Source organism: Vidua chalybeata, chromosome 4 (genome assembly GCF_026979565.1).
Source record: "Vidua chalybeata isolate OUT-0048 chromosome 4, bVidCha1 merged haplotype, whole genome shotgun sequence".
Lineage (NCBI taxonomy): Eukaryota > Metazoa > Chordata > Aves > Passeriformes > Viduidae > Vidua > Vidua chalybeata.
The window spans coordinates 59,825,900-59,847,727 of NC_071533.1; the positions used below are offsets into that span (position 1 = coordinate 59,825,900).

The window sequence follows — 21,828 nt, forward strand, 5'->3', positions numbered from 1 at the left end:
TGATTCATTGGTATTTCTTCCTGAGAAGCATATTCTGGTTAAGTGTAACGCCTTTCCATCCAGTTTTGATAAGCGGAGAAGGCAGTGCTGCAGAGAAGGGACAGGAAACCATGGTGGCTGAGATTAGGCATGATGCCTGTCTTTAACTAAATGGAAGGATGGGAGGAGGTGGGAGGAGGTGTATTGTTTTGATAAAATACCTAGCTTTGAAATAATCTTCTTTTAACACCTTCTTTCAACACCTTCTTTCAGAACCTGAATAAGTATTGTTGCTTTCAAATCTCTGCAAATTTTCTGGCTCTGGAAACAAGGTGCACTGAAGCACTGGACTTATTTTGCCACTGGAAATACGTAGAAATAACCCCAGACCCTAATTGTGGCAGTAAGGTCCATAAAAACTGTGTAGCACAAGTGTGTTGCCCACCCTTTGACCACTTTATCTGGGAGGGAGATCACCCACATGTGTGCACAGAAAGGCACATGGTAATGCTCCTTCTTCCAAAGAGTTCATTGGAATCCTTTGGAAAGAAAAGAAAAATTACCTTTTATTGCAACAAACAGTAACACGCGTGGAAGTTCCAAAAATCGGGAGAGTTGATTTTATATCAATTGCCTGATCATGATAACTCAAGCCATCTGTGTGCCAGAAATCTGTGTTATTTTGGTGGCACTTCAAGTTTGAGATTAGTGATTTTCTTGAAATCTTTTGCATTTTGCCCATTTCTAAGAATGGAACATATATGACCTGGAGAGAAAAAGAGGCTTAGACACTCAGACTCCTCAGGGTGAGGATTTGAGGATGTCTGAAAAATGCCAGCTAAGGAAAAATATAAGAATAATATCTCTGAGTATCACTTGGAAGACTTCCACATAGCTGATTATATTTTTTCTAAGTAATTTCAGAAATGGTTTTATACGAACACTCTCTATGCACATTCTTTTACATGTTTTCTTAAAGACCTAATACATCATATTGTCATACCTTGTCTCACTGTATTGTAATGTGAAAAATGCTCATTGTGTTGTCAGGCATCATGTCATCGTTTTTGAGATGACTTAGAGATGAATGTTGGAGCACAAAACTGCTCAGGCAGCAGTTAGCAAAGAAGGGTTGCAAAGGTGAAAAGCCATGAAGGTGAAGAAAATAGATTTATATATGAAAAGATGTAGAATAACGTCACAGTGTCTCACAAAGAAGGTTGAGAATTAAATAGTGCCTGAAAGGATTGTATCCAGATGATCTAATATGATCCTGAATTCCTTTATCTTCAAATCTTGTGTTCTTTATTTATGTCTAAGTGAGATGCTCCATCCTCTGTATAAAGTCATACTTTGTTTCTACCCGTCTAAAGCCCTTGGTATCTGCAAAGATGCACATGTGGCCAGAGGGATTTTCTAGCTGGTCACTGCAACAAAATGCAGCCCCTGACTTCATTTCTGTCAATAGCTGATATTTTTAAATCAGTGGCACCAGAGAGAAGAAAGCAGGAGTCTCTGGCTAAATCATACACAGTGGCTTCAGGCATTTTGCATTTACAGTCTTATGCAATGTCTTGAAGTTGTTATTCTGGTCTTGAATCCTATATATATTTCTGTGGATGAGTAGTATTTCCCCACAGAAGTCCTGCTGAGTTCAGTGTAGCACAGATAAGGCTGAATTTAGTGTGCTCAAACATGAGTCTATGTGATTTTACTTAAATTCCTACTTTTAAAATGCATTTATGTATTTAGTATGCATAAGGATGACAAAATCAGATCAGTGGTATGTTTCCAGTCACACTGTGATTACAGGAAAGAGAAATCAGTAAAATTGAAACTCAGCTGCATTTGAAACAAATAGCAATTTTATGATAGCAAGATCTTATTTTTTCAGTTGTTACTTTTATAACAATTGCATTTTCAAACACAGCTGAGAAATATCAACAAACCAGGCCATTCCAGAACAATATTTCACTTATGTTTGTCTCTTTTTGAGATTTTTATATTTGTCATGGTTTGTGAAAGGTGAGTGAAGTCTTCCCTAGCACAGCTGAATACAATGAATGCAACTGAATACCATTTTAAATTGACATTACAGGTAAACAAAAGAAAACTCAGAGGAAATCATTACAGTGCCCTAAGGCATATCAAAGATACTTTGGTATTTAAAGTTTAAATCAGTCCATGCTCTCACTCTGAATGCCAGTGTGCAGCTGTATTGAAAGCAGAGCTGTTATAAAAGGGTCACTTTGAAAGTCATGAGGTTTGTTCAGCCTGAAATGTCATGAGTGAAGAAGACAAAAATCAGCTCTTGGATGTGAAACAATCAAAGGTGTGATAGCACACATATAGGCATAGAAGTACTGCATTGAAATGCAGCATCAGTATTATTGCCTGAAATAGGCATTTAGAGAAGCATTGTGTGATATTTTAGCTTCTCTACTTACAGTGGGATGTAAAAACTTCTAACACACATGGCCTCCCACAGAGGCATTATGTCAGTCCACTTTGAGAAAGAGTTTGAGCTTGCTTGAGTGCAAAAAGAAAACCACTCTCTGTACCAGAAAAGTGTATGCAGTTAAAAAGAAAAAAATAAACCCATGCTGTTCTATATTTAGTTTAAAAGTTGTAGATTTGAAAGGTTTGGTTACTTTTAATTTTTTTTTTTTTTTTTTTTATTCTATAAACTAAAAGCATTTACAGTCTTCCCAGCAGATAGGCATTGTTTGATAATACCATGTAGTTCCTGCATTGGATATGGAGGGTATTTGTGCAGAAATAACCTTTAGTTTTCCCAGGTATTTAGGAAAAGACTGGGTTTGTTGATAGTCGTAAGGCTTTTGTGGGCAGAACAGCAGAATTAAAATATGCTGCATAAATATCAGTTAAATACTCCAAGTGTGAGTTATGGTTCTGCTCAGAAATTTGTAATAACCTGGAGACAGTACATACCAGTCCCAGCTGAAGATTTCTGAGACCCCTGGCCCCATTCCCTCATTCCCTGCCCTGTTGTGACGCTCCCTTGTCGGGTGCCATCCATCCAAAGCAGGTGTTCTTGGGATTGGTGTTTTGCCCTCCCAGCTGCAGCCATCACAGCCTGCCATGCCAATGCCAGGTAACAGCTGTGGGCTGTGCAGCACAGCTGCAGGAGGCTCATTTACCTTTCCTTTCCTGGTTTTCTCCGGCAGTGGAAAAGCTGCTGCCTACCCCTGGGGGCAGGAGTATTGTCAACTACTTCTACCAAGTCAAGTAGTTGAGAATTTATCTTTTGATTACCTTTGAGTGAACAAATTGATTTTTTAGGCTGTTAAGAAATAAAACTAGAATTGCTTTCAATACTCATTGAATTTATATTGGGGGGGAGGATAACATGTCCCTTGAATATATTAAATACAGTGTCATTCAATATATATTTTGGGATTAATACCTGTTTTACGTTTTGTTTGAATTCTTTTCTCTTAAAGAGCAGCATAGAGAAATGTGTAGATTTTACGGTTCTGCAGCAAAAGTGATTTAAATTCTTTATAATTAGTAGCAGATCTAAAGAAAAACGAACCCCTAGTATTTGAAAGGTAATTGTATTTGCTGAATAAAGGAATTGCTGGAGGTGACACCTGGAGTTCTCAGCAGCAGGAAAACTTATGAACTTTATCCTGCTAACAATAGATTTTAAAAATTACCTTAATTGAAGCTTTCAAAATGTGAATACTTTGACACTTGACAGCACTCCTCCTACCTGAACTAGCAGCTTTTCCTGAATGATCATTAATTAGTTGCTGATGGCTCACATCTCCAACCCTGAAGAAATGTACTGGTGCAAAAAGGCACCCATGTGTTTTAGAGGTCCATGTAACCATGAAATAAAACACTTATTCAAAAGCTGTGTAAGTGACCTAGGTACATTATTCAGATTAATAGGGACTGGATATGGAAAGCCCAGTAAAAAAAAATTACCTTTTTTTCTGTGAATTCGTGTAAAATAGTTACAGTTGCAAAAGTGCAAACTAATAAATATATAGAACAGGAGATGTAGAATTAATGAATGTAAGACAATTAAAATATTTTATTCCCCTTATTCCCAGTCACAATGCACAGCAAAAAGTTTTGCATTCATCTCATCTATTTCTGACTAATCTCCATGGCTAAGATCTAAATGCAAAAGTTTATTGGTTGATGTTGCAATGAACACTGCTCTAGAGTCCAGACAGTGTTTCTTGGTAGCCAACCTACTGCGTAGAAAGATGAATAAACACGAGTAACAGACTTTGAGAGGAAAAAAATAGCTCAGGAGAACTGCATGAACAAGGCTAGTCAGTGCCAGTTTGACCAAACAAACAGTCAAAGCAGTTGTTTCCTTTAAATCTCCAGATATTATCTGCCCTACTCCAGAAACTTCACTTTTTTGGAAGTACTGAATTATGGCTTATGTGACCTCTTTCTGAGTTTCATCAGAAAGAAGGCTTATACAGTTCATCACAGCAAGATGAACTGTCTTCAACTGGTATTTCTAGTCAAAGTGCATCTTCTGAATCTCCCTTCCTTTTCCTTTCTGTTTGTTAGCAAGGAAGTACTGCAATTTGTTATATTTGTTTTGGTTATTGGTCACAGTAAGGAAAATATGTTTTTGTTATTGTCTTACATTCATTAGTTCTACAACTACTGCTCCTCATACCTTGTCCACCATCCTGTAGCAGCAACCCATTTCTTCAGTTACTGGTATTTGAGGCCATGTGTCCTAAAAACTTCAACAGTTTCTTGAAATTATAAACAGACATGGTCTATTACCCATCTTAAACAGGAGAAGGACAGGGAGAACTCTTCAGTCCCAGCTTCTCTGAAAATTTAGCCCACTGTTTTTACTGTCGGCGTCCTTCAGGATGAATGCAGCTATATAATTGCATAATTGTGCACTGCTAGCATGAATAATTTGTTTGTTAAAATATACTGACTTTACAAGATTTCTTTAGCTTGCAGGTTCACAACCAGCAGCATTTTGTGCTAATGGTCTGTCAACTTGAATTCCTAACAGGAAATCATGTCTGATGGTTTTATATTTCTTTCAGAAAATTATCATAGAAGTAATAAGCCTAGAATAGATAGGGGTTGGGTTTTTCTTCTTTTCAGTCCTCATACAGTGTTGTGACTCTATGAATATTTCTCTTACCTAGGACTGAACATGAGTTTTTAATTTGCGTATTTCCACACTACTTCCATCAGTATAGTGGATGAATATACAAGGGACACTTCTGTGCTTTTATTATACTAAAAACTCTTTCATCATTGTTCTCATAATTGAGATAATTGGTTTTAACAATTTAATATGAACAGAAGTGCCTAATCATCATTGTTACTGAGAATAATTATAAATTTTATTCTATTATATAGTCTCATAGTCATAACTCAGTAAAAAAAAAAAAGTTCTTCACATTCAAATAGAACAGAAAGTTGGGCTATAATTAGATTTGTGATGTTATAAGATGGATCTGAATATATGGCGGAAATGTTTAAAAGACTATTAACTGTTTACGTAGTTATAATTTGAGTGTATTTTTTAAATTGCATTTTATTCTTTGGTAGCTGTGCAGCATTATAATTGTGAAGCAAAAAGAAATATTGCCAAGAACCAGGGGAGAAATTTAATGTTGATATTTTAATGTCTCAGTTTTTACAAACAAAAGCCAAGACAAAAAAAAATTGAACAGCAATTAAAAAAAAAACCAGCAAAAAAACCCCCAAACTTACCAAATATCCCAATAGACTTAAATTGTTACCAAAAAACCAAAAAAACCAATGTATTCATTTTGTTCATTATGGCCTACATACTGTTGGTTTGTCTTACAATAAAAGAAGCAAAAAAATTAAATATTACATTAAATTAATAAATTAAAAGAAATTCATGATTAAATATTAAATATATTCCTCGTGTTTACAGCCAACAGTTGTATTTCAAAGGCAACTGTTATTTTCAGAAAAAATTATTCAGTCAGTAAAGGATTGCTCATAAAATTGTGCTTGAGTGCACTGACTTATGGAAGTAAAAATTATAGGAAAATACACTAATTAATATTCAGGAGGGGGAGGATTTCACTGAAAAGGAAATTATCAGGTGGTTCAGATAAGGGTATTGTGGTTTTTACCTGCTGTAGAACTAATTATCTAAATGGATCTAGAAATAATTTTTGTGATATTTTATATAATAACCTTGTTGTTGTATGTCAACCATTTTCCTGTAAATTACCTGATGAGAACCAAGAAATAACATTTTAACTACTGAGGATAGAACAGAGTGAATCAATATTTTTGTTCTGCACCATTGCTTAGTTTGTTTGTTTTATTTACCCTGAATGGGTTGCCTTGCACCAACGAAGTTCAGAATACCTCCAGAAATGGCTTTCTAAATGCTGTTGGAATAGCAGGTTTTATATAGATGCTAAACCAAAGGCCAATTAATCAATGCAAAAAAGTCAGAAAAGGCAGAAAAGATTCAAATGGTACAAAGTAATGTGGTTAATGAACTATACCATTTTCTACAAACAAAGTGCCTGTTTTACTTAATTATCCTGTGGAGAAGAGCTGCAGACAGCTAGAAAAGTCTGTAGCATGAAGCTGTGACTCAGTACACTCCTGTCACACCTTCTGTTCCCAGTTCTCTCCGCAGGATTAGCTGGGAGTACAGCTGTCATATCTGTAATGTCATATTTGGTGGGGTATTATTCAATCAAATGCAAAGTGCAAGTTAAAATAATCTAACAGGTGACAGAACACCTTTATAAAGATTGAGATATCTATTTTGCAAAATTCTTATTCTATCTGTAGACCTACACAAATGGAAGAAACTCAGTACCTGCATTGCATCTCTCCCTAGCATTATTCCTGAAATGTATTTTCCCATGGGTTTTTTTGCACATTTTGGGGGGTTTTGTTCATTGGTTATAAGTTGGGGTTGGTTTGTTTGTTTGGGGGTTTTAAACAACTCAAGTCTGGGTAGAAACTAGCAGCCTTTTGCTCTCCCAATGAAGAACATTGGATTGTTTTTCCAGCAGTTATCCTCCAGGAGTTTTTTCTCACTTCCACTGCTTCTCTTCCAGAGCTGCTCTCTAGAGGGCCCTTGACTTGCAAATAGCAAAACCTTTCCTTGGGACAGTGCTATATCTCCCAACCCTATTAGGATATATCAGTCTTCCCTACATGCCTTGCCTTGCAGACTAAGCCATTTTGCTTGATCGTGTCTGGAGCTCCACAGACTTCTTTTCCCCCCAAAACAGAACATTGTTGCGAGGTAGTTGTCTGTTTTCTCAAAACTTCGAAGCCTCCTTGTCTCAAAGCATGGAGCTGAAAAGTCTGGGGGCTCTTGCCCTAATCAGCTTTTGGGGATTCCTGTATGGGCAGAATTTGGAGAGCTGAGACCTGCAGGAGGTCACCAGTCTGGGTGGCCATGGGTGGTCCTTATGGTGGGGCTGGAAACCCTCTGGCTGCCATGGGGCCAATGCCTGAACACACCAGGGCTCAGCTTGGGTGGGTATTGAAGGATGAGCTGCTAGCTTAGGGAGAGTTCCTTTCTCTTTAGGGCTTCTTAGGGCATAACATTTCTGTCACCTTTAGAGGTGATTTACCACTGTAATAAATCTCCCTGATTTGTATTAGGCAAATTGTATTGTATTGTATTGTATTGTATTGTATTATACAATTTGTATAATTGTATTTATTCTTGTAACAGTCTCATTTCGTAAATCATATAGATAGCCACAACATAAATTCCCAGTTAGGTACTGGATAAAAACAGAATGAGGAGTTCAGCATTTTCCTTCCTTTCTCATGTTTTCTGTATTCAAGTTTTTGCACTGACTTATGTAACTTCTGCTAAGCAATATTTATTCATAACTGCTCACTGAAAAAAACCAGTAAATATGTGCACCTAATTTTTCCTAAGAAAACACATTTATACTTGTGTAAATTTAAATATATATTTGAAAATCTCTAGCATGGATACCAAGAATTTTTTTTTCTGTTCTAACATTCCAATTTCATGCATAAAAGAGTACTGGATTGACAGTCTGGATTTTTACCAGCACATGACATTGATTTTATGTATAACTGGACTAATTACAGAGATAAATTAATAAAGAACACAGAAACAGAAGTATTTATGCATATCTAATTGTTTCATGTGGGTTTAATCTTGTTTTATTAAACAGCTTATTGATATACAAGTCCTGCAGTAAGATAGTTGTAGTTTCCAGTAGATGTAGAATCATAACAGGTATAACAATCTTTCTTTACTAGCACTGCAGTATGTTAAGAATTTTTTTATTATGTTCACTGCAATGCTAAAAAGAACAAAGTATTAGAAATTAATCACTGTAATTATGTGGTCAATTATCTATTTAAATTCATGTTTTGAAGCTAACTTGCTGAAAAACTCCTACAGGAAATCCTAATATACATTTTTTTGTTTTATGATCAGAGCTAAAACAAAGCTGCTTCACTGAAAATTGTATGGAAAGTCTTCCAGGGGAAAATACAATGTTCATCCTCCATGAGAAAGATCATCAGGTAGCTTTTTGGTGAATTATTTCACCCACATTCAAATACATGCTAAAGTTGCAAAACTAATGACAAAGCGTTTAAAGACTATTCCAAAAATACAATGGTTTGGTTGGATTGCTTTTGACAGTAGTTTCCAAGCGTCCATGTTTGAGCACAGGATAGCACAGACCCATCTGGCCTAGGGATTATGTAGGGTACCTTGCAGAGGCTGACTCTGAGAAATGGTTGGTAAGATTCCACAGTATTGTGATCTCTGCTCAACTTCAACTTAGTAGTCAAAGCATAACACAGCTTCCTTTAGCCCCAGGCACTCAGATTTGTATCTCAAAGAACAGTGAGTTCCTAGAGAATGGGAATCCTTGAGCACATCTCTGACACCCTTGAAATGACTGAGGATGGAATCCTGGGGCTGTAGGTTCAGCTCATCTCAGGCGCCTTCACTGACTGTGTCTTTAAGATTTTACAATTTTCCTTCAGCTCTCCCAAATTTCTTTTTCACTTCACTGTTGCAGAGTGTGTTTTTCACAGTGGTGTGGCCCTTGGGAGGCATTCACATGCCCTCCTCTTCATCCTCATAAGGTCAAGTCTGCTCTCTTCCAGGCATACAGCAATAGAAAGCAGTGACCTGGCTTCATTCCATTTCTTGTGTTCCCAGACCTGACCTAACTTTCACATAACTCATGTACCACTTTTCAGGCTCCTTGGTTCCTCCTTACAATTCTTTTAAGTCCTCCCTGTACAGAAGCTGACTTTCTGTTTTGTCATGCTGTAGATATACTTCTCTAAATCATGAGAAAGTTGAGAGGTCTGTCTGTGCTACCCCTCCCATTCTTCCACAGAATTTTTGAAAGTTAGTGATAGTTGATATGTTCTTAGAAATTAAATTGGAATTTCAAAGAACCTGTTTCCAAGATAGTGCCCATGCATTTTTATTTCCATTACACTTATGCTTTCTGATAGGTTTCTGTCCTTTCTTTTTTTTTTTTTTTTTCTTTTTTTTTTTTTTTTTTTTTTTTGCCTCTGGCTTTTTTCTCTCTTGTACAATATGTATTTTTCCAAATAGGCTGCTTCCAACAGCCTTTTTTATTTTACTGACAAGAACAGCAACACCTCTGTAGATTGTCCTACAGCAAAGGCATGACAGAATAAATGACCATAAATAAGTCATCTTACACAATTTCTGTGTTTCCAGTCTTTCAGTTCCTCTCTCCAAGGGGCAAGTGTCCTGGCAAACTGCTGCCTCACCCAAATCAGATGCTGACAGAACAGATATTAGTGCTGCCATTTTAACCCAAATCCTAAGGGTATGATAGAATGGCCACTGGAAGCCATCAAGCATTGATGGACCCCATGTTGCTGGAATTTTGTTAAGTTTTGGGGGTTCACATACTTATTCTACATGTTCAAACTGCTGCTGGGAGAGGTCACTTTTTTTAGTCACAGAATTCTGGTACTACATATGTCTTGTAGAAAGATACAATGCTGCAGTTTGGATAGCTTAAACTCTCCATATCTCAGTTTCTAATGTATAAAGTAGGAGTAAATAAATTTATTTATTCCTTTTTTTTTTTTTTGGTGCAATTTATACTGGCATTCATTGGCACAGAAAGTTCAGTTGAAGGCTTTGCTACCACTTCAGATGTGTTCTCACAAAAAGCCACACTAACTCATGATGGAGAGTAGCTCTTTGCTGCATCACATTGCCTTTCTTTTGTGCACATATTCATGGCTTCTGCATCTGGAAGAATGTCTGACAACACGTGTCATCTGCATGTCATGTTACGTGTTTGCAAGCCCCCATCTCACACTGCTCACAGGAGATTCTGGTGCAAGTGTTTAAGCTCAGGGCCACTGAGTAGACAGGGCTACATAAGGATGTAGCCCTATAATGCACTTAGAGATGTATTCACAAATGTCTAAGGGTAAAGGTAGTGCAAAAGATTAGCACATGGACCAAGGAAAGATGTGCAAGGAGAAAACCCAGTGGATGGATAAGTCTGTAGTGGTGTTTTCTTATTAATTTATAAATCTTTTGGAGATAAGTATTGCTTTAGATGTTTTTGAAAGTAAATATATCTATAAATGTGGTTTTGGTTGTTTACACTATCTTATTAAAAGGCTTAAAACTGAGGAAGGACTTCCATAGTCTTAGAGAGTGTATATGGGTCTTGCCTACAAAGCTGAATGGTGAGACAGGTAATACCAGCACACTTGAGGACCTAGAGACAGAAACTGGTAAGAGCAGAATACTGATGTTACTGGTTGTACAGCTCTTCAAACTGTAATGAAATAATTCTGCAAGTATATGTATGTCTCATGTGTAATATTAACTGAATTATGCAGCTGATCAAAAAATAAAATCCAGGTTTTATTCTCTAAAAATAGAAATATTTCTATGGAAATATCCAATGGGAATGAAGGAAGCCAAAGATCATAAATTGAGACTTTCAGCTACTAGACAGCTACTCCCTGGGGGTTACTGTCAGGCCAGCAATATGCCAGTGCTGTACAAAATAGTCCACTGCCTAAGTGGAAGGAAACACATGTCACAAGTGTGGTATTCAACTGCACTTGTTATTATGGAGGTCAGAGTCCTTGGCTGATAGGAGAAATAGACCTATGCTGCCCAGAAGTGCCAGCAGTATATGGTAAGAGAATGTATTAAATAAGCATCAATGACAAGCATACTCACAGGGAAGCAAAAGTTTTGTCTTTTTTATTGCTGAAATAAAGTGGGTAATAATTATTAAAAAAAAAATAGGAGTTATTATCTTTGGAGCCATCTTTCCAACTGTGAAGATCTAAAAGTATTTTGGGGCATCTCTGAATTTTCAGAATTTCAAGCATTGTAGTAGAAACAATCATTCTTATTTTGAATAAACATTCATCACATGATGCTCTGGAAGCTGTTGTGTGGATTCACTGCTCTGTTACCTGCTTGTCATCCCTGAAAAGAATGTAAAACAGGAGATGTGATGGCAGAAAGAAAGAAGTGTCACCTTTCTAAAATATGATTTTGAGAGATCTGTTTCAGAAGGCCCTGCAGAGAGCTGCAGAGCAGTGCTAGTCATGGAGATGTGCGTCACGAGGCTTGTTCATCTCTGCTGATGGGTGGGGGACTTTACTAAAATCACTGCCTTGTTGGACCCTCTTTCAGGTGGGATTCCCTTTGTCCTCACTGGAGAGCTTTTCCAGCAGTCACAGAGGCCAGCTGCATTCATGATAGCTGGGACAGTCAACTGGCTCTGCAACTTCACAGTGGGACTGCTCTTCCCTTTCATCCAGGTACTCAACACCCTTGGTAATTGACATGCTGTGATATCACTGGTGTAGACAATTCCCTTGAGGTTTTGAAAACCTGACCTAGTCCATGGGGCAGCCCCAACTCATCCAGTAAATGGATGCTTCTCTGTGGTTTAATAGGTTTTTCTTCCAGAAAATGAGGAGTGACTGGTTTAGTAGCATTAGATCCTCCCTTCCAGCCCAGCTGGGCAGACACAGGTTCTACCACCTGCCTCCATGGCAGCTGGGCAGGGACAGAGAACAAGATCCCAAATCTAGGGGCATTTACTCAGAATACTTTTATTTGGGTTAGGGTTTTGGGGGTTGTTTTTTGGTTGGTTTTTTTTGTTTGTTTGGGTTGGTTGGTTGGTTGGTTGGTTGGTTGTTTTTTTTTGGGGGGGGGGGGTTTAATTATCTAGACACATTTCTCCTGTTGGAAATGGCAGAAATGGCAGTTTCTGCCTCCTGCACAAAACTGGGCATAACCCTGAGTTCTGCTTAGCTGTCAGATTTGAATTCATGCAACTCAGAACAATCCCTACTTGTTCTGCTAATGCTACCTGACAGATCACCTGGTGAAAACTGTTTAAAAGACCCTCAGTCAATTCAAATTAAAAGGCAAACTGCATTTTAAAATTTTCCACATGCATATTAAAGCTTTTTGAGTGATTTAGTATGCATCCATATGAAGTTTGCTGTAGCCTTGGGGAATTCATCATTATGTGTCATAAAAATATCCAGTTGTGTGATTAGAAAGCTATCCAGTATAGTTTTCATGAAGATAAATTGTATTTCCAGCTTGAAGGGTTTTTTTGGGATTTTTTTCTTCTATTAAAGAAAAGAGAAATAAAAAGAGAAAAAGCTTAGAGTTTGTACCTAAAGATGAAAGCAGTGTTACTCAGACTTTGATTTTAAAGCTTTTTCACAAGATCAAACTAGAACATCTCCTCTTTCCCAAGCTTTAACTTTTTTCCTATTTCAGTCAACCTTATTCTCAAAATTCAGTTTATGAGTCATCACTTTCTTCACATAAAGGCAATATCTTCTTCTTAGCTCATTTTATAAACCTTAACCAGGAAAAAAATCTTTAAGGCACCTTCCCAGGATGAATGCATAATCCTGTCTGTATTTAAATACTAACCTGATTGCTTGAGAAACAGCAGCCACTTTTTTTGATCCTTGGTGTGCTTCTACAAAATTATTCCAAACATTTGGGAAACAAATCTGTTAAGTTTGCGGTTACTAAAAAAATCAACCTGTAGTTAGTTTTCCAAATGTCACCAATTAACTAATTTGAATGACTAGATTTCTGCCCTTCAACCATCTGTAGATAAATATAATCAAAGAGTGGCTTGAGTCATACATTAAACTATATGGATGAGATTGAAAAGCTAGTATACAAATCAATTTTTGACAAATCTAAAAAAAAAAATTTTGAATGTGGCTTCTTTTCCAGGCCTCATCACTATCTATTTGAGGTGATGAAAGGCGAACAGGGACACAGTAAATCAGAAATTAGAAGGTATATATATGTGAAAATGAGTGCAATAAACTGAAGCAGGCACAGGGAACAGCAAACCAGTAGAAAAGTATAATCTAAAGGGCCGAAAACTTCTGGTGCCATAGGATAGGCTTCTTGTGTTAAAGAAATACTCTTCATTAGCAATAAGTTTGCAGGGATAGACTTCAGTAATCCAATGGTGTAGCAAGACCTTAAATTACATATTATCTAGAAAAAGTTTCTGTTTACTTTTTGTAATGTGTTGCATAAATACAAAGAATTACTAAACATCAATAATTACCAAATAATTTCCCAACATGCTATTTTCATTACCTGCTGATGCATTTTTATTTCATATTTCATGTTGTACTAATAGATTGTTATGAGGCACTTAAAGACCACATGGTAAATTAGTAATATGCTGAAGGAAAATGTACCAGATTTCTCCAGAAGTTTTCCATCGTAATAGTTTCTCTTTCTAGAAAACTGTGCAGTCTTTTTTTGATGTCAAAGTCACACTGTATATTCAGTACATATTTAAGAAATATTTAAATTGCTATGTATTTCATATTTTTAATTTTCAAGAACAGCTCATCTTCAGATTTTCCTCCTAATACAGAAGTTTCCAATTACTGAGGAATGCAGAGGAATATCCTGTTATGATTAGGGAACTGCTATATGGAAAACTGATTTGACCCTAAACTGGAGTTTGACCAAAATAAACTGCTTGGATCTGTGATCCAGAAGGAGCTCAGTATCATATGGGCTAAAGGTGCTACAAGCCTTGAAACCTTAGTTCAGATTGCCTGTTAGTACAATGCCAAGACCTGTATGTGTGTTTATTTTCCTCCTTTCAAAAACTAATTTATTCGTACCTGTGAAGTAGTACTTCTGAGTCATTATACTGGTTTCTGGAGGTTCTCTTCTACTTTATTTCTTCCTTAGTTTTACACTAGAGATTTTCATTCTCATGCCTCAAGATTCATTTACTCAGCAAGATTGTCTTTTGGTTGTCCTTATTATTTCCTTACTGTGTAATAGTATCCCTTGACTTTTTCTATTGCTCAGCACAAGGATTTCAATAACAGGTGTGCACAGAAAGTTATGGGTAGTTTCCCTCAGCTAAGCTGTTTTAAGCTTCTTCAAGTACATTGCATGTTTCATGTAGTGACAGTGTCCCTGTATTAAGGGAAATGGTTAAAGTTCCCCTCAAAGATGAGAAAATGAAATGTGGGCTATCAGAGGGTTAGATGTGCTTGTCTTAATTAGAAGCAACCCACTTCAGTGATACAATATAAGGATCTGTTACATTTTTATGAAAAGATAGTGAGCGTGTGTGAAGGTCATGGTTGAAATTGCAGTTTAAGTCTAAAAATGTCTCTACTTTTTACTTAGGAACTACGTTTCATGAGCATTATACTTCATTGCTGTGTCCTTCTTCATTGTCCTGCACTTTCAACAGAACCTTAAATTATGTCTGGAACAGAAGAAGGACAAAGGGTAAAGGACACAAGTCCTTATCCATTTGTTTCACTGCATTATATCAATTTGAAGCAAAGTGAAGTCAAATGTCTACATGAATAACAGTTTTTCTGCTGATCAATTTTGTAAGACATTGAACCATTATCACTTGACCTCACCACTACAAAAGCCAGTTTGACCCACATCTCATGACACTAATCTTCATGGCAACTTCCAAATGCAAGAACCCTTTGCTAGTGTCAGGGGCTGTGAGTTTGCAAGCTGAGTATTTAGAGTAACATTTGGCATTTGCTGGGAAGAGCCAAAAGTTTTGTTTTAAAAATATTAATGTGTTATGTTTGCTAAATTGATTCAGAATTTGTTCATCTGCCCTAGAATATATATTCTCCTGTTCCCAGTATCACAGTCCTGCTTAGAATTTAACTTTTGCTACAGACTGTATTAAGTCAGTAAGCAACCATTGTTAAATAGCACGTAATGATCCTCACAACTACTTTTAGATTCCTCCAGAGTATGGTGTTCACAGCATGCAAGCTATTAACAGGAAAACTGTTCTCAGCTAGATTGCTTCAGAAGTAGCAAATTGTGCAGGTTTTTTAATTAAAACCAGAATTCTGATAATTTCAATGTTAGTTTTTTTATTTGTTTCAGTTTACTTTTTAGCTTTAAAAAAAAATGAGCGCTTTTGCTCATTCATTTTTGGCACTTAAAGTCAGTTCATAATGCTAAAAATTAAGTATTCTTTAGTATTGTATTTAAAGAGAGGTGGGGGAAATGACTATACATTCGCTCTAATGTGTATAGCAGCCCATCACAAGCTGGGGGTGGGTTTGTTCACCTCTTTACTTAAGAAAATGTGGCAAAGCTGCACCTACTTAATCATATGTGTTGATTATGCAGCTATATCTCATCCTCAAAGTCAGGCCTGATTGCTTGCCATGCCTGGGGTCTGATCTGGGGGAATTGCCTGAGTACTTCAACTTTGATTCTTTTTTGTAGTAATTGCATATGTGTCTTAGGTAAATAATTTCTTGGTTTTCCTTTTTTTTTTTTTTTTTTCCACAAATACAAAGCCTTGATCATCTGCAGAAAAGACAAAAATGAGTCATTCAGGATTCAGCTGGCCAGAATTTGCAGAAATGCTGTTTTTCAAATGACTTCCTTAGAAAGCTGGTATTAAAAAAGAAGGTGATGCATTTAGAAGTTTATGTTTAACTGTTAAATATCCTGTATAACAATAGCCTTCTCCAGCCTAAAAAAATCCAATGTAAATCCTGCTTGGAAGAGGTTTTATTAGTCTGCTGACTTAGTAGGTGCTTCCCTCAGGAAATTGCATCAATAAGTGTGCCTGCTGTTCTTTTGCCCTCCCCTGTACAGCTGATAGGGCAGGTGACCCTCAGTAACCCCAGAAAGCCTGGCCCTTCAAGGATCCTCACTGTGTATCTGCCCTTGGCTCTGAATGGATATCTACCAGGAGACAGCACAGCTGCTATTTGGGAAAACACCTGAAACTCTGCTCACCCTTGAACCTTGGGTGTTCCTGCAGGAGGTTATGCTTAAGGAAATGCTAAGGGAAAACAGCTGCAAAGCACAGGCTGTTGTAGAGCTTTGCTCTGATCTCCTTCTGACCTTTGGGTTTCTAACCATGCACGTAAAAGCCTGGCTTCAGGTATTGCTAAGGAAACACGTTCCCAGCTCTGGCAGAGCTGCCTGCTGTTGGGGGAGGAGAAGCTTTGTTCTGAGAAGGTGCAGCATGTTCTGAGCCTGAGCAGTACATGCAGGCAGTGTGAAGAGAGCAGTACGAGTGGGTGTGTCACTGGGATATGGATGGGGCTGCCTTGGTGCTTCCTGCATGCCCAGGGCTGCTGCTGCTGCTGCTGCTGCTGCTTGGAGCAGAGTGTGAGGCAGTAACCTGTCCTTACGTGACGAAATGCAGGGCTACAGAAACCACACTCTTTCCTTGAATTTTTTGTCTATTTGCTTAGAATTTCCATTCAGAATTGATATGCTTTTACCTCTTCCTCTGATGCTCCCTTCCTCATTTACCTGCCCCTTCTGGCTGTTCAAAGGTGGTATGTTTTGCTAAGGAGTCGAGCTACTCTTCTGGTGGATACAAGTATTCAATTTTTGAACACTGGGGCTTCTACTCCATATAGCAGATGAAATACTGTCACAAAGCATAGAAAAAGGATTTACCTTTTCAATTTTATCATATATGTTGTCCTTATTCTACTATAATTGAAAATGCACGTCAGTGAAGAATCTTGAGGCCATCCATGTCTGTAGGCTCAAATCCCTTGTCACCAAAGACTTTAACTGAAGTTCTTCCTCAGCTTTTTACTCCCACCCCAGCCCAGGACAAGCAATATTCTGTGGTTTTACTTCTACAGTAGCAGCAGCAGGCTCACCTCTAGCTCACCTGACACTGGAAGAAGTAAAACAACAGAGGAACTACGGGTTAGTTAGGAGACTATGGTGGTTACAAATAGTCAGTGAGGTACATGGGTTTCATGGACATAACATAAATAATATCCAATATAAATAGAAGAAAGTATGTGGGAACCCAGGGCACAGGGAATATTTCTCTGTCTGCTCTGAGGGCACCTGACCCCCAGAGAAGCACTGACTTTGACCCTCATTCATGGAGAAAATTTCCAAGACTTCAAGATAGACTAGAGTCCACAAAAGCGTGAAAGAGTAGTATGGCATGTTACTTGGTTGAGAAATTTAGGTTTTGAGATTTTTAGAATGTTGCAGATGGAAACAAGATGGAGGTTTTAGGGCAGAGGCAGGTTGTTCTTCTTCGCCACCTTCTTCCTTCTTCTTCATGGGTTTGAGTGAAAACTTGTAATTGGGCAGAAAAGTCCACATTGTGGGATTTGAGGGATCAGTTATTGGGTTAAAGGGGAAAATAATCTAGGTGTCATGTCTTAATTGGATAGTCTGGTCTTAAAAGACCTTGGAACGAGAGATTGTTGGCCATTTTTGTGGTGCTTTTGCAGTACGCAGAGTCTGGTATAGACGACGTGCAAAACTTTAGATAAGATAACAATAAACAAGAAGCTGAAGCCCAAAAAAGTCCTGTGCATCTCGTTTCCCTGACACAGAACCACTCCAGGAGGATTTCCCTGCGACAGGGGAACCCCCAGGGAGGGGCCCAACGTGGGGCGAAGAAATCAGTAAAAGTACACTAATTTCATGCAACGTGGATCTTGTTCCCTGGTACATCTATCAGTACTTTTTCTGTAGTAGCCACAGCTCAGCATTTACTGCTTTTTCACCACATTATCTCACCTTCTAGGTTCTCTGATGGGCACGTCAGATACATTTGGGCCAATCTATTGTTTGTTCCACCCCTCAGATTTTTCCTCCAGCACCAAGCAATTCAAAATACATCAGAAACAGATAAAAATGAATTAAACATCTAGGCTGAACTGTATCTCATCCCACTAAAGGCTTTTACTGAGCTGGGATTTGGATTTAACATTTTCCTCTCCCTTTACCCTGTATTTCTGTCTTACAACCTTTATCAGTGTGCAGTGCATATAGAAGGTTTCATGTTTATAATGAGTAATTTAATTAGTATGTGATGTTCTGTGCCAAATGCAGGTTTGGGTGATATAAATTGAACTCTGGATGACATAAAAGGTTTATGAATGAGTGGTTTTCTCTGCTGTGAGTGTAAAATGATAACCAGCTTTAAGAAAATATTATAACTGAAGAATGGCTGGTGATGAAAGGGCTTTTTGTGGTCACCCTGCAGTGTTCCTCCTGCCTGGGAATTATGGGCCTGTTGGACAAATCCTGCAGGACGCAATAAACCCTACAAAACCCACTTATAGGATTTATAACAAAATTTAGTTTTTAGCTTATTCTCTGTGAAACCTCTGTTGGAGGTCCTTGAGGGCTACCTCTTAAGGGACTGCAGAAATTAAGATTATTACAAATAAATATAAATACATTAGGTAAAATAATTGCAAATAAAACATGCAGTCATGAGTGTTTAGTTCAATTAGAAGAGGTTTACTTAAATATGAATCAAAGATAATAAGCACTAATTTATTTAGCTCATGAACAGCAAAGAAATAAAGAGGAATTAGAAAAGGGGGACAAAGTTGTGGCTGCACTACCAAGAGATACAGGTAACTTATTACCTGTTATTATTTGGTTGCCATGTTTATTTATATGAGGTATTAATGGTTCACTTTCATCATGGAGAATATTTAATTCAGTAAAATTTTAAAAAGTGAAAAACATGATTCTGGGTTGAAATTCTGCCATTCAGCTGAAGAACAATTACAAATGCAGAACATCCAGATGTAAAATTTAAATTCTTAGCATGACAGGATGATTAATGAGGCACTGCAAAATTATTTTCTCCTGTCTACTATATCCTTTTGCTTCTGCCTCTGTATAAGCTATTTGTTCTATTAAGTTCTATTTGTTACGTGCTGGAATATTTCCCCCCTGCGTTACCCATGCTGTTTGGCTTCTGATTGTCAGCTTGCTCAGGACTTCATGCTTCTAGGATTTAATGAAAAAGCATTGATGATCTCTAGAGTCCATAGACAGTATCAAAGAATGCACTTGCTAACTTTTCCTATTACAGACAGGATTTGAAACACTGAACTAGGTAATGAATTATCCACAGAAACAGAGAACATTGTGACTAGGCAGGCTGGAAATCAGCCATGGTATTAAAAAGCAGCTGCAGGAAAGGTTTTTTCCATTTCTTCTTTCTTGTTCCACACAGGAATTAATGTTCTTATAGCACACCACGCATGATGCATAATGAGCAAGTGAAACATAAAAATAGCGCTAAGAATTGCATACACCTTGAGCACCCAAAGCAGGGAGTTAAACCAGCCTGCAGTAGAGGTCTGGTGTGACTAAGAATGATGAGAGTCTATTACAAAAATGTGTAAAATGAAGGTTACTGGCTCTGTCTTACTTGTTTCAGTTACATACCTTTATTGTCATCTATAAATATGTATGTTGAGGAAAACAGGTCTGCTCCTTCTGTCCTGAGTGGTTTTCCCTGGGGTAACCTCAGCCTTGCAGCTTCTGAGGTGATGTGTGAGGCTCATCTTGGATTTGCTGTTCATGACCTCACACGAGGCACCACAGAAATGTCACCTTATTTTTGGACTTGGAGATACCCTTTCTGGTTTAATTCAGCCTTGTTAATAAAAGCAATTAGAAAATTATGGGTACACTGGGTGTTTGAGAGTGTAAATCAGTAGAGGAGGAAGGGAGGTTTCCTCAAATGTTGCGAGTGGCTTCTGTGGAGCCATAATATCAAACCTGTTCCATGTCCAGCAAAGCTCAGATGGCAACATGGTATTTATCAAATGTTTTTTCACAGCTGTACTGCTGAAAGGTAACTGGTAGCTGCTAAATGATCTAATAATCACCAGGCAAGAAAGAGTTAAGTTTCAGCTAAGTACAACTCGTACTGGCTGGTTGGAGCCTTTATAATCAATCTATAAATTAACTTCTTTACATCGACTCTCTTTGTTTTTGCGGTGAAGAAAAATCCATAGCATTCAAATATGGTCTGTATTTTGCATTCCCTTGACTAACTCTTACACTTTCTAGCATGAAAAGAAATGCATTTTATGGATTTTTTTTCCTGCTGTGAACTCCTGTAACCATAAGAGTGATAACAAATGTGTGCTATTTGGGGTTTTTCCTCATTTATTTTGCAAATCTCAAAACCTGTAACTGCTGTGATGAAGATGCCCCTGGCTATGGCAGTTTTTCCATGGGTTTTGTAGAGGTGCACAGCACTACTAAAGCAGTACCTAGGACCTGGGAGGGAGCGTGCAGAACCACTCAGTGAAACATCTGCCTCATTCCCAGAAACCCCAGGGCAGTGCCAGGCTCAGCTGAGCACAGTGCAGGATTCTTGCTGCCACTGCTCTCCCCTGCTCTCCCCCAGCTCAGTCTGCCCAGAGCTGCTCAGAGCTGCCCAGATTGCAGCTCTGTGCTCCTGTGCCAGGAACCTGCTTTGCTGTCGACAGGCCACAGGCAATGTTGGAAGAACCAAACTTTCATGCATTTTTATGAAATTCTCAGCACTCCAACTAGCAATGAGTGCCACTACTGTACTTGGTTAAAAATTGCTCCATACACCCCATTTTTTCTTTCAAACCATTCCTGCCTTTCTTCTGAATTTTTTCTCTTTTGTAATGACCATCTCCTCTGTTTTCTATTCACAGGCTGGTTTACAGACCTACTGCTTCCTAGTGTTTGCTGGCATCTGCTTTGCAGGAGCAGCCTACTTGTTTTTTGTCCTGCCTGAAACAAAAAATAAGACATTTCATGAGATCAGCCAAGCATTTGCCAAAAGGAATAAAGTAACTTTAGAAATGCAAGAGATGAACCACCACCCAGGGGAGAGGAAACCAAGTGAAGAACAAGAATCAAACTTCACATCTCCAGTGGACAATGGGGAAACCATAAAAGGGATTGTGTAAACCCAGGATGTTCTTTCAGGCAATGGGGGAAAGCGTGCTCTTTTCATTTATAGCAGTGCAGAACTTGTATATTTTATGAACATCATGAACTGCTTCTCCCTTGAAGATGTTCTAAGTGAGTATGGGTGAACTCATTAGCAGCTGGGGTAACAGTTGAGACAATGAGGGGTGGGACAAGTGGCAACTGATAAAATAAATGAGATGGAGTTTCCTTGGCACCAGTTAAGCAAGTGCTGTGGTGAGTGGGATGGGGAATATAGACTTGGAGATGTGAAGTGGCAGTGGGGAGCCAGGGTTTTGAGCAGCAGCTGGCTGAGCACCCCTATGAGGGAGGTGTACATGCTCTCTCCGAGAGGAGGAGGAGGCAGGGACAAGGGAAGAGATCCCAACAGGGGACTGCTAAGAAGCAAACCTGAAATGGCACCAGAATGTGTTTCTCCATGTTTCCCAAGATGTCATTCAAGCTGCCCATGAGAACTGAAATGACCTTTCCCTGAGCTCCCATTCCTTTTCTAGCTATTTTGACTTCCAGTTGCATTGTTTGAACATCTCCCACCT

General features: G+C 38.2%; 1 protein-coding gene across 1 annotated transcript in view; it reads left to right on the plus strand.

Annotated features, from left to right (window-relative positions):
* The window catches only part of SLC2A9 (solute carrier family 2 member 9), a 78,494-nt gene extending 56,974 nt beyond the window's left edge, over positions 1–21,520 (plus strand). The window contains exons 11-12 of the mRNA XM_053941603.1: positions 11,684–11,811; positions 21,013–21,520. Coding sequence (XP_053797578.1) covers positions 11,684–11,811; positions 21,013–21,270 — 386 coding nt within the window. The 3' untranslated portion in view covers positions 21,271–21,520. The remainder of the gene's footprint in view (positions 1–11,683; positions 11,812–21,012) is intronic.
* The last annotated feature ends 308 nt before the right edge of the window (positions 21,521–21,828 follow it).